Below are 12673 nucleotides of genomic sequence, written 5' to 3' on the forward strand. Positions count from 1 at the left end.
CACCCCACAGTGCTCCACAGCTCCAGGGGGCATGAGGATCTGCCTTCAGACCCCAGATTCCTGGGGACACCCATCCTGGGCACTCAGCCCTACATGGGCATCACATCCCTGGGGATACCGGGGGGCCAGTGAGTGGGTGCCAGATCCGGGATCCCCAGCTGGGCTCTGGGAGGTCTTATCCCCCTTCTCTGAGCACCGACGAGGTGGTGGGTGATGGTTGAACCCCTGCTCGAAGCACCGCATCCTGGATGGGCGCCCGGTTATTGGCGGGGGGTCGCCGATGGGGACAGCCCAGGGCCATGTCCCCCCTCTCCAGCGGGACCCCCGGGCTGACACCTCCTTCTCCCCGCAGAGGCAGCCGGTGTAGCGTCCGCGGGCACCCGCCCCGCCGCCAGCGAGGGACCGGCGGAGGAGGCAGCGCCTGGAGCAGAGCGGAGCGGGGCCGGGCCGGGCCGTACCGGGGACCCCCCGCTGCCCGTGAGCGCCCCGGGACGCCCCGAACCCGCTCCGGGCGGGTGGAGCCAGCGCCGGGTTTTCCCCCACGCCGGGCCCGGTAAAACCCGGTCTGGATACACGGGGAACGGATCGGGATCCCCCACCCGCAATGGCTGCACAGGGGGGCGGGGTTGGTCCGTGTACAAGGGGGGTCCCGGCGATGTTGTCTTACTGTGGGGCCGTCGGACCCCCCGTGGGTCCCGGCTCTCCATATCACACTGATCTGATCTGAGATGTTGCCTTCAGCAAACCTCATGGTGTTTGTATATAGTTCAGCGGAGAAAAAGATAAAAAAAAGACAAAAAATTACCAAAAAAAGGTAGAAAAACGAGAAAAATGAGAAAAAAAAGACAAACAACGGCCTGCTGTTTGAAACACCACTCTGCTTTTTCTGTTTTGTTCTTTCATCTTCTGTTTGCTCCCACTCACACCCAGGGTGCCAGGGGGTCAAGGAGTGCTTGGCCAGGCCGGTGGGCATCCACTGGGCTGGCCCAGCCCTGCTCCTGAACGCCAAACCCTGGCTCATTGCACCCACCACCCTCACGCTCCATGGGGCGCTGGCACTGCTGAGCTGGGGACACCTGGTCCTTCTTGTGAGGACCCCCAAAGCCCACCCTCCTGCCTCTGCTTAGCCTCGCCAGCTCCTCCTCTGCGGCTCCTCTTGCAGGGGGCTTTGCTCCCTGCGTTTGAGCTGAACCCCATGACTTTGGGTGCAAACCCCATGGACCTGGGTGCTGAGCCTCACAGCTCTGGGTGCTGAGCCCCACAGCTCTGGGTGCTCAATCCCACAGCTCTGGGTGCAAGCCCCAGGATCGGGGTGCAAACCTCATAGCTCTGGGTTCTGAACCAGAGGAGGATTTGCCTCCTCCCTCCACATGGCCCTGGCTCAACCCTCACTGCCCTGGGTTTGCTCAGTTCCCTTGGCTTTTGCTTCCCTTCCTGGCTGCCTCGGTGGATCTGGGGGGCTGCCCAGTACTGGGGTGACCCCCTGCCCATGTCCCCAGGCTGAACACCCCAGCCTTGTGTCACCCACACACCAACACAGGTAGCAAATAACCAGCCCAGGGCAAACCAGCCCCACATCCCATCCCAAAATCAGCAACCAGCCACCCCTCCCCAACTCGAGAGCATCCCACAAAGGGGAACACAATGGTGGCCCCATCTGTGTCCCCCGCAGAGCCAGCGCCCCATGCCCCCACCACCTCTCGTGTTCCCTCCATCCCACCCATCTCTCACCCCAAGGTTTGCTGGCCACACAATGTCTGTCATTTCAGCAGCTGCCTTGGACACAGGAACGAAAAACACAAAAAAGGAGGTGAGAAAAATAAAGGGAGAAATAATAATAAAAATAATTAATTTAAAGATAAAAAAATACATTAAAAATCCCGGTGTCCTTGGCAGTGTTGCCTGAAATCTGGCTATTTTTAGTGACATCTTGTACATATGACTGTAAAATGGTAAACCGTGTGTATTATATATTGCCTCATTATATAGTGTATATATATGTATACATATACATATATATAATATATATGAAGACTGTAAATGTTAAGACTAGTGTTCTTATTAGTATATTGCTTCACACTGAAGATTGTGTGTAACAAGCTGTTTCTAAAAGATGTTTATTTTCCTTAAGAGTAAAAAACAGGTCATTGCATTCAGAGCGTCAATAAAGATACAACGATTGTTTTGGAAGTACGTGGCGCCCTGCTCGTGGCCTCTCTTTATCTCTGGGGGGCTGCTGGGGTCCCCTGGCTGGTCCTTCATCCCCAAGGGTCTCACTGATGGGGATGGGGTGTGGAGGTGGCAGGGGCAGCACCCCCAGGACATTGTGGGTTAAGGAGAGAGTGTTTGGAGTCCCTTCACACCCAGTGTCCTCATCCCTGCCACTCTTGTGCCCCCCATCCCATCAGACCTTTGGGGCAAGGCATCCCCAGCTGTGGGGAGTTCCTTGCCCCCGAATTTTAATGTCAGTCCCCTGCAATCCAGCACACACCAGTATAAATAATCTGCTTTAATTGTCTGTACAAAACTCTCCAACTATGAAAATACCGTTTAAAAATGGAAAAAGGGAGGGGGAGCAGTCAAGGGGGGAGGGTCTATATACAAGAGGGGCAAAGCAAGGGCATGGAAACACCCACCAGCCCCCCGGGAGCCCCGTGCCACCCTGCCATCCCTTCTCTGTCCATGCTCAGGGGTGGGGGCAGCTGCTACTGGGGGTCTGCTCAGTGCTGGGAGTGGGGGATAGGGTGGGCAGTGGGGGTACCCTCTTGCCTACCATGGGCATGGCTGGGGAGAGGGCACTTTGCCACTGCGTTGAAGCCAAACCTACCCCCCATAGTGGGGGCAAAGCCCCAAAACCAAGGGATGCTGCAGCAGCGGGATCCGTGGGGGGCCAGACAGACCCCAGGAGGGGCCCCCACCCTGTGCAGTGGGGGGTACAGGTGACACAGGGGAGTACAGGTGGCACTGGGGAGGGTACAGGTGACACCGGGGGCTACAGGTGGCACCGGGGGCAGCTGCCGAGTGTCCCGTGCCCTGCAATAATGTGACAGTGTCACTAGAGGTCCCCACGCCCCGTCCCCCACGTGTGCTGGGGACACAGACACAGCCGTGGGGCCGGGAGCCCACCCGGGGTACCCCATGCGTGGCTGTCCCACCCTGGGACACCTCCCTCCCCACACCCACATCAGGTATCACCCTGCCCCTCCTCACCCACCCCTTCACCTCAAAACCCACTGCCTAACACCGTGTCCTGTGGGGAAACTGAGGCACATGCCTCCCACCACCCCATATCCCGCACCCGGGGTGGTGGCAGGGGCTGGCAGCCCCCTCCCCACCTATCCTGACGAGACGGTGGTGCCGCTGCCCAGCTTGATGATCATCTGCTGGCAGTCGTGCAGTGTCCGGCGGTCCCCCAGCTTCTCCAGCGTGCGGGCAGCCTCGGCCAGCATTCCCATGCGCTGCCCTGGGCCTGCCAGGAAGCTGGGAGGGAGGTAGCAGCAGGCCAGCAGCAGCGCCTCGGCGTGTTCCCGAGGTGTGGAGTGGCTCTCTGACTCCCCGGCTGTGGGGGGACAGAGCAGGGGTCAGCACCAAGAGGGATGGAAGCCACTGAGTTGACCTTGGGGGCTCCAGCATGAGGATGGGGTTATTCACCCACCCTGGAGTGGGTGACACCACCAAAGGATGGACTGGGAGTCCACACATCCCACCCTATGGGGTGCTGCTAGTGGGGTGTACCACCCCATGTCTCATCATCCATGGTGCTGGGGTGTGCAAGTGAGGAGGGGGTGTCCAACCCTGTGTCCCACCCCACCACCTAAGGCTCCTGGGCGGTGCTGCAGATGAGGAGTGGGTGTCCCACCCCTTCTCCCACCCCATGCCCACCTGTTTTGCTGCTCTGCACCCCTCTCCTCCGCAGGCTGCGGTCCAGCAGCTGGTGGGTGCGCGTGGGGCTGGCCCGGGCCATCAGCCTGGCGGTGGCTTCGTGCAGGAACACCTGGATCGGGGGGGACAATGAGCACAGCCAGGTGCAGGGCATGAGAGGACCCACCAGGTCACAGGCTGGGGGCTCACCCGGCGCATGGCGGGGCGCAGGGTCTGTGCCAGGCGCCGCAGGCTGCTGAGATCCTGCTGGAAGCCGCGGAGCTCCAGGGCAGACGCCTGGTAGAGGCAGCTGCGCTGCTGGCTGGCATTCATCTGCTGCTGCCACAGGTTGGTGCGGGTGACCAGGAGCAGATCACAGAGCAGGAGCTGGACCGCCTGGAGGGACAAGAGGAGCTGGGTGAGCAGGAGGACAGACAGAGGGATGGGGGGTGCTGAGGAGGTCCCTGCGGGCAGGCGCTGCTGCGCGGGACCCCCGCCGGGCTGCATGGCAGGGGCATTGCACTCCCAGTCTGACACATGCAATGCAACTACAATGCACCCCTGCGAGGGTCGGGGGCACCTCCCGCCAGGGCTGGGGGCTTGCGGCCACCTCGTGCCCCTCACCCAAGCTTACCTTGTCGATGGTGCACTTGGCAGGGCTGCCCATCTCCAGGCTCTCCCGCAGGCAGCTGCTGCCCTTCTCGCAGTGGCTGAGGGTGGTCTGGCTCCCATCCTGTTTGCTCAGCAAGGCACGGATGGCTCGGAAGGAGTGCAGGGCAGCGCGGGGAAGGGGCTTCCTGTGAGGTGGAGGGGACATGGTCACTGCAGCCCCCTTGGTGGGCATGGCTGTGCCCCTCTGCAACACACACTGAGTGCTCCAAGTGTGTTCAGAGGGGCTGTGCCTACCCAAAGGGGATGGGAGGCACCGCTGTTCCCAATGCCCCCAGCACTCACTCAGAGCTCTGCAGTGCCCGGGGCATGGTCTCCACCAGTGGAAAGAGACGCTCGGCCCCCTCCTCATCTCCCTGCAGCCAGTGGATAATGATGCCAATAAAGGACGCCCACCACTTGGACACGGGGTCTGTGCCTGCAGGGTGGGAGGGACACAGGAGCAAGGTGTCCTCACTCCCATGGCCCCCCACACAAAGTGTCCCCAGTGGGGGACACCCCAGCCTCACCTGTGACAGCTGCCAAGCTGGAGGTGATGGAGGGCATGGGGCCAGGTGTGCCACTGGCATCTGAACAGCCGTTGAGCAACTGGAGATACTCGAGGGCATCAGAGAACCGCCTGCAGGAGAGGGCCTGTGAGGGGGCTGGCCCCATGCCACGGGGGTGGAACAGGGTGCCCACCCTGGCACTCACCCCTCTCCCTGGGCAGTGGGGCGGCCAGGCTCAGGCATGGCCACGCAGCACAGCGCCTTCTCCAGGAGGTGCTCACGGAACAGCTGGGTCACCTGTGCCAATGGGTCCACTGCAGCAGAGAGGGGGTCAGTGCGTACGCTGCCACCCCAAAATGGGGCACCAAAATGGGGCACACAGGGACATGGGGGCTTAGAGTCACCTGGGTTGCCAGCAGAGCTGTAGATGGTCTCCCTGGGGACACCCTTGACTGCCCAGTCCCCATCGACAAAGAAGCGGTGGCCCAAGGGGTGGCAGAGCCACTGCATGGCAGGGGGCACGGCCCCACCATGGGACAGGGCCACACGCCGGGCACTGCAGAGGAAGGGGCGCTGCAGGGAGAGCAGGGGGTCAGGGGGCACTTGAGACCCCAATCCCAGAGGCCACAGGGGACCCCCCGCTGCCCTGCACTCACCGCCAAGAAGTGGAAGCAGCGGTGCAGGCTGGCCTTGATCTGCAGGGCAGCTGCCACGTAGATCTCAGCCAGTGCTCCCACAGAGATGGCATCACCGGCACACTCGGCCAGGTTGACAGCACTCAGTGCCAGATTGATGGCCAGCAGGTGCCCCCCAGCCTGCTTGCCTGTGGGAATGGGAGCAGGAGGCTCAGGGATGGGGCTGGGGGACTCCGAGGAGATGCAGGGCACAGAGGTCCCATCCCTCAGCCCACCCCACAGTGTGGGGCCGTACCGGCGAGGTGGAGCTGGTGCAGGCGGTGGTAAGCCATGGCAGCATCGTGGGCGCTCTGGCGGACATGGGCAGGGGGTGGAGGGTCCCGGCGCAGCCCCCCGGCACAGGCAGCCAGCCAGCGGCCCACCCAGAGGCGCTGGAGCAGGTGGCGCAGGAGGGTCCAGAGCAGGCTGCAGGCCAGGTCCCCATGGGATGCCGGCAGTGGCCGCCCCAGCGCCCCGAGCGCCGTCCGCAGGTGCTGGGCCCCCTGCGCAAAGTCTCCCTGTGGTACCGGAGACAGAGTGTCAGGTGGGCAGGGCTGAGGGGACAGGGCACAAGTGGGACAGGGGACAGCATGTAAGGTGGGACTCACACGGTCGAGGTCAAGGTCAGCCTGCCGGCGGTGCCGCCAGAAGAGGATGGAGGGCTCGGAGTGGGGGCGGGTGACAGGCTCCCCGCAGACAAAGAGCCGCACTCCCGCCCCCAGCACCAGTGCCGTGTTCAGTGCCCAGAAGGCCAGCGTGGGCCACAGCCACTGTGACCACCCCCATGGCTCCTCTGTGCAGAAAGAGGGTCAGAGGGTCAGCACCACCCTGTCAGTGCTGCCCTGTGCCCACTCCAGGGTCTCCATCCCAGTAGCTTTCACGTTATGCCCACCCAAAGAGCATCCACCCAATAGTGTCCAACTCAACTACAGCCTCTGCCCCACGCCCACCCCCGGTTCACCATTCTGGTGGTCTTCACCCCATGACCACTCCAACAGCCTCCACCCAATGGCCTCCACCCTGTGCCCACTCCAACAGCCCCCATCCCTATATCCCCCACCCCAAGAGCTCCCACACCAGAGCTTACCCACAGTCACAGATTCAGCCATGATGCTCCTGCCAGGGCCAGTGGTGTCTGGGCTCACCAGAGGGCCTGGGGAGTTAGAGCCCCGGAGGAGGGAGGCCAGGGGGTTGAAGGAGAGGCAGAGGAAGACAAAGGTGCAGAGAGCCATGCGGGAGCGGTCCAGCATTCCCTGGCTGCTGGGCGAGGGTGGTGGGCACTTCTGCTTCACCTGAGTGGGCAGAGCTGCTGTGAGCCCCAGGCATGGGCATGGATGCGAGCAGAGGCATGGGATACAGGGCAGGGGATGTAGGGCTCCAGTCTGGGTGAGGAGCAGCCAGGGCTCTCAGCTCCTTTCCTCATCTGCCACACTTTGCCCTTGGCACTCCTGGTGTGAAGCAGCAGATCCCCTGTCCCGCTCAAAGCAGGGGGACGCCCCCACAGTTCCCCCTCACCTTGCCATGGTCACAGAGGGGGCTGTCAGGCTCTGAGTCGCTGCTGCTGTTGCTGCTGCCCTCGATGAGGGAGAGTGGGCTTCTGTGGGACGGTGAGCCCATGTCTGAGGGTGGTGGCGTCAGCACCTCCATCACCTCCGTCTTCACCACCTCCATGGGGGCCTCTGCCTTGGTCACCCCACTGCAGTACCTCCCCAGGTCCTTCAAAGGCTCTGTGGCAAGCAGAGTAAGCTGAGGGGTGCTGGGGGGCACGGAGCTGAGCCCCTCACTCCAAGACCTGCCCATCCACTTACGGTTCTTCTGCATAGCCATCTTCAGGGCGAGGTTCTCCTGCTTCAGCTTCTGGTTGCTCTGCTGCAGGAAGCGGATGTACTCAATGGCCTTCCTCAGGATTGCCGACTTGTTGAGCTGCCAGTGGGCACAGACGGCTCAGACCAAATGCAGGGCACAGCCCCCCCATTTCCTGCCCCTGCCCCACTGCCCCCCGGCTCCCACCTTAGCCCCGGTGCCCACCACCAGGTCCTTGAGCTCCACAATCTTGTCGTTGATGGAGGATCGGTAGCGCTTCTCGATGGCGTTGTGGGCCGTGCGTTTCTCGCCCCGGCTCTGCACCAGCGCCGCCTTCCCGCTGGGTGCCAGACGGTTGATGGGCAGCTTATCCGCATCCACCACCAGCGGGACCGTGGTCAGGATGGCCCCTCCGCTCAACAGCGCCTGCAGGGATGTGGGGTGGGGTCAGCAGGGTCCTGGAGCATCCCCCCAGCTCAGAGCTCCTGGCGATGGGGACCTACCGGCACCTGGAGCGAGGTGGCAGAGCCGCTGGCACTGGTGGCCAGGGAGGCGATGGTGGAGGTCTTGGCATTGCCAGCATCCGTCTTGACGGCCGTCAGCAGAAGGGAGTCAGCCTTGATGAAAGGGGAATGCAGAAGAACCTGCAGGGCAGAGGGGGTCAGTGGGGCTGTGGGGGTCACTGGGATACCCCACCCCTGTCCCGGGGCTTACCGGCACTGACTGGATCTGAGGAGAGACGGACTGGGTGGTGGGGGCAGCGGGGGTGAGGAGCTGCTGGGGTGCCACACTCTGCACAGGGCCAGGCAGTGCCACGGGCTGGCTGGGCTGTGGGGTGGGCAGGGGGCTGGGCAGGGTCTGCTCTGCACTCCCGGGCTGCATAGCTGGGCATGGAGCAGAGAATAGTGTTAACAGGCCTCTCCCTTGACACCAGCCCACAACGCTCAGCCCCGCCATGCAGGGACACATCTCTCGTCCAGCAGGACCCTCCACTGCAACAACCTCCACCAGGGAGCCCCAATCCCCCCCTGCACCCCTAAATTCTCACCAGAGAAGCCGTGCTGGTTCTGGTAGCCCACCAAGGGCTGGGGAGTGAAGGTGCTGGAGGACGCAGGAATGAAGCTGGGGGCCAACATCACACCGGGCTGGGGCTGGGGCTGGGGCTGGGCTTGGCTGCTGGGCACGGCCGACAGCTCCTCCTTGACACCCAGGGCTGGCGCCGGCAGGAGCGGGGCCGGGGGCTGCGGGGGGAAGGCTGTCATCCCGGCGGGCCCCGCGTAGGCGCTGCCCGTGGGGTTGGCAGGGGGAGGCTTGCTGGGATCCAGGTAGGTGTTGAGGGTGCCTGGGGTGGAGGGGAGCCCCGGGGGCACGGCGCTGTCGGGGGCACCGAACGGCGAATCAAACAGCCCCGAGAAGTCATTGTCCGGCGTGTTGATCAGCTGCAGCACGTCTGCAAAACACACACCCCTCCGGACCGTCAGAGGCTGTCCCGCACCTCCCACGGGGAGCCCATGCCGACGCCACAACTCAGCATTTTAGGGGTGGATCCCCACAATTCAGCTGCAAAATTCCCTGAGAGTCCAAGTATCCGTCGCAGCCTTCAGGCCACTCTGCCAGTGGGGAAACTGAGGAATGGCGCTCAAAAGGGGAATGCCACAGTCTGGCCATCAGGAATCAGGGCTTTCCAGTCCTGTCTGGGGTGGCTCTCTGCCTGTCTCTGAGGTTAAGGGGGGCTTGTGCCAGTTCATTTATTTATCCTGTACTGGGAAACCCAACAATCCCCAAATCAGCCCCAGCATCAAGGGGAGGGGGTGCTCGGGCTGTGACAGGGAGTGACACCCCCTGAATGTGCCAGACCCCCGTGCCAGGCATGATTTGATCTCAACAACCTTCAGGAGAACAGCTGGGCAAGTGCAGGGTTAAAACAGCCTCGGGCGGGTTCTGTCCCGTTCAACAGGACCTGTTGTGTCCCCACAGACACACCCCAACACCCACACATCGCCCAACACCCACACATCACCCAGACACCTGCATCACACTGCCCTGACATTCACACATCGGGGTCTGCAGAGAAACCCTCTCTGAGGTGTCCTGGGATGCTCCCACCAAAGTCCACAGGGATGCCCCATCCTGGCGCACGCCCTCGGGGGCACACAGACTCCGGGATGCCCCCACCCCAACACAGGTGCAGCCCCCAAGACAAACAGACCCTCAGGATGTCCCCTCCTTGGTACCCCCATGGCACCCCTTCACGCACACACCTCCGGGATGCCCCCACCGAGCCACACAGCCCCCGGACACCCCGCTCATGGGGTGCAGCACCCCGAGAGGGGCCACGGCGGTGACCCCGCCAGGCGGGCAGGAGGCGGCTGGCGAGGCGGGGGTACCTTCGAAGGTGCGCTCCATGCAGGTGGCGGCACGGGGGTCCCCAGGAGGAGGCTGCGGCCCCCGCTCAGCCCCGTGCCCGGCAGCGACGAGGCACCGGGATATTTTAAAGCCATGTTCTCGCCTCCTCCCCGGCGCCCTCCCCGCGCTGCCCGCGCCAGGGCTGGAGCGCAGCCGGCGATGGGGTGATGCGACTCCGCCAATCGCCGCCTGAGCGCCCGCCGGCCGCCCCCGGACAACCCCCGCCGCCCAAGGTGAGCCCAGCTCCGGGTTACTCCCGGGCACCCGCCGCAACCCGCCCGCGGTTACTTGGAGTCACACTCCGTTAACCCCTTCGCCCCGCGCCCCATCGCTCCCCGCATCCCCCAGCCCGTGTGACTCTCCTCACTCATTGCCCAGGAGTCATCCCGCAACAATCAGGTGCTCTGTTTCCCTCCCTAAACATTCCAGCTTTCGGCGCCTCATTTTGCACAGGTGGGTGTCCTTCTAGGGGACCTCCCAGCCTCACCCCTTCCCTGCCTGTCCCCACTCAAGAGGTGCCCAAAGCTCCTCCGTAGTCCAGAGCAAAGTCTGGGGTTGCAGAGAGGGGGTGCTCCCTCCTGGGCTCGCTTCCTGCTGCCCAGCCTGGAGGTGGGCACGGCTGTCCCAGCCTCTTGGCACCTACCAGGTATTTCTATCCTGCGGGACCTGCTGCCACCCACACCATCAGCATGACATGGGCACCCACATCCCTGGGTAAGCATCCCACATCACCTCCCGGTGGGCACAGGGATGAGGGACAACTGTGACCATCCAGGGACTGACGAGAAACCCATTCTGAGAAAACTGTGGGGCACGAGGTGGCCCAACTGGCCACAATACAAAGGAGTGCGGCAAAACCCCAGGGTGGGAAAACCTCATCCCATACGGCACCACTCAGCCCTGGCACAGCTCCTGCTTCCCTGCCCACGCCAAAACCTTGCTGAGAGAAGCAGGTGGCACCTGGATCTGCTTTGATCCACCCTGACTGCCACTGGGATGAGCCTCCAGACCTGGGATGCTGCCTTTATCCCAGATCCTGGAGGAGAGACCCCCAGGGATCACCCAGTGGGGCAGGTATCAGAGAGCTTGGCAGGCCCTGTGCCCGCCTCACCGCGTGCTCCACCGGCTGTGCCGGATCGCGCGGACCTGCAGGGCTGGTGGAGCATGTGGTGAGGTGGCCACGGAGCCTGCCCAGGGCTGGGCTCCCCAACTTTTTGGGATTCCCAATTTTTTGCTAGAGCCATGGAACCACTGAATTCAGCACATGTGAGCCCCTCAGTGCCACTGGAGGGGCGTGAAGTGGGTCCCCTCCTGGAATGGGTCTCCTTGGAGTTTCCCCATCCCGCGGACCCCCAAGCCGGGAGGGGAGGTGGGTGCTGGTGGGTGCCCGCCCCAGGGCCGGCGCAGAGCCCCCCCATCTCAGCCCATGCCGGTTGGATGGGTTGGAGGAACCCAGGCGCCCTGGAGGGAACGACCGAGAGTAACCCCGACGGTGACGTCACGGGGGGGCGGGGCTACCGCAGACACGATGCTGTGACTGAGAAAACGGCGGGGGGGAAAATCGGGGCTGTCCCGGTATCGGCACCTCCAGCCCGGGGGTCCCGGTGTTCTGTGTCCTCCCATCCCGAGCCCCCCGCTATGGACCGGTCCCCAGTAACGGAGCCAGACCGATCTTGCACCGACTCCGCTCTCCAGCAGCTCGGTGTCCCCCCTCCCCGCGCCGGGCCCAGCACCGACACCGGACCGCCGGCCATTCACCGAGTTCCGCTTATGCACCAACCCCGCTGACCCGGTCCTGTCCTTGCATGAAGTTCCCTGACCGTGCACCGAGCCTGGACTCCGCAGCCATGCACCGAGCGCGGGCCCGACCATGCACCGACTCCCGGTTATAGCCCCAGCGTGGTCCCGACCATGCACCGAGCCTAATTATACCCCCAGCGTGGTCCTGACCATGCACCGAGCCTGATTATACCCCCAGCGTGGTCCTGACCATGCACCGAGCCTGATTATATCCCCAGCGTGGTCCCAGTTGTGCCCCAGCCCCGGTTATCGCCACAGCCATGTCCCGAGCGCGCACCGAGCCCCGGTACCCCATCGTGCCCACCTCCCGTCCATGCACCGAGCCTGGTTATCCCCCAGCCCGGTCCCGCTCATGCACCAACCCCCAGTACTGCACCATGCCCAGCCCCCCGGCCGTGCACCGAGCCCCGGTTATCCCCCAGCCCGGTCCCGGTCGTGTCACCAGCCCCGGGCATGCCCCACCCCGGCCCCGCCGGGACGCACCGTCGATGTCGCTGAGCAGGGCCGTGTCGATGTCGCTGGCCAAGGAGAGGCCGAGGGACGGTGCCAGCCCCTCCAGGGCCGCGTCGTCGAATGCGAGAGCGCTCATCCCGGCGGCTCCGGTGGCTCCCGGCGGCTCCGGGAGGCTCGGACGGCTCTCGGGGCGGCGGGGCCGCCCGCCCCTCCCGGGCCGCGCTGGCCCCGGCACAGGCACCAAGGGGACGAGCACCAAGTTGCTCCCGTGTACCGTGCCCAGAGCTGCCACCGGGCGGGGAAGGCGGCGGGGATGGATGGAGGCGGGTCCGCCGCCGCGTCCCGCCCCGCCCCGCCTCCCCGCGCCGCCCCGCCGCACAGGGACCCCCGAGGCACCGAGCGGGATCCGAGCGGGCACCGGAGAGGGCCAGGTTGCAGCCCCTGAGCAGGGCAGAGTCCTCTGAGGATGTCACCAACGCCTGGAGATGTCACCGACCCCTGGGAATGGGCACCGAGCCC

At 63.9% G+C, this 12673-nt stretch overlaps 2 protein-coding genes across 6 annotated transcripts in view; one reads left to right on the forward strand and one right to left on the reverse strand.

Annotated features, from left to right (window-relative positions):
* RAI1 (retinoic acid induced 1) overlaps window positions 1–2193 on the forward strand; it is a 73868-nt gene extending 71675 nt beyond the window's left edge. For all 3 annotated transcript variants that reach the window (XM_071571404.1, XM_071571405.1, XM_071571406.1), the window contains one exon: window positions 353–2193. In XM_071571404.1, the coding sequence (XP_071427505.1) occupies window positions 353–367 (15 nt within the window). In that variant the 3' untranslated portion in view covers window positions 368–2193. The remainder of the gene's footprint in view (window positions 1–352) is intronic.
* A 301-nt stretch (window positions 2194–2494) lies between these two features.
* Window positions 2495–12454, reverse strand: SREBF1 (sterol regulatory element binding transcription factor 1). Of its 3 annotated transcripts, none has more exons than XM_071571409.1 (19): window positions 12185–12454; window positions 8544–8945; window positions 8210–8379; window positions 7999–8139; window positions 7721–7921; window positions 7501–7615; window positions 7208–7419; window positions 6780–6984; window positions 6301–6485; window positions 5949–6210; window positions 5675–5841; window positions 5423–5591; window positions 5224–5332; window positions 5040–5149; window positions 4816–4948; window positions 4496–4658; window positions 4072–4257; window positions 3883–3994; window positions 2495–3559 (listed from the first exon to the last, which is right to left on the reverse strand). In XM_071571409.1, the coding sequence occupies exons 1-19, from the start codon at window positions 12288–12290 to the stop codon at window positions 3336–3338; spliced, it is 3372 nt and encodes a 1123-aa protein (XP_071427510.1). In that variant the 5' UTR covers window positions 12291–12454; the 3' UTR covers window positions 2495–3335. The 3 variants fall into 3 exon arrangements, with proteins under 3 accessions (XP_071427510.1, XP_071427508.1, XP_071427509.1); XM_071571407.1 differs by having other exon boundaries at window positions 7703–7921; XM_071571408.1 differs by lacking the exon at window positions 12185–12454 and adding an exon at window positions 9883–10027 and having other exon boundaries at window positions 7703–7921.
* Between the last annotated feature and the right edge of the window lie 219 nt (window positions 12455–12673).

The sequence above is a fragment of the Pithys albifrons genome, chromosome 16, assembly GCF_047495875.1.
Source record: "Pithys albifrons albifrons isolate INPA30051 chromosome 16, PitAlb_v1, whole genome shotgun sequence".
In the NCBI taxonomy this organism is placed as follows: Eukaryota; Metazoa; Chordata; class Aves; order Passeriformes; family Thamnophilidae; genus Pithys; species Pithys albifrons.

Coding starts and splice junctions, on each gene's coding strand:
- SREBF1 (XM_071571407.1), bottom strand. CDS start 12,290: ATGAGCGCTCTCGCATTCGACGACGCGGCCCTGGAGGGGCTGGCACCG. Junction 8,946..12,184: donor CCTGCTCAGCGACATCGACG/GTGCGTCCCGGC, acceptor TGTGTTTTGCAG/ACGTGCTGCAGCTGATCAAC. Junction 6,486..6,779: donor GGCTGAATCTGTGACTGTGG/GTAAGCTCTGGT, acceptor CTTTCTGCACAG/AGGAGCCATGGGGGTGGTCA.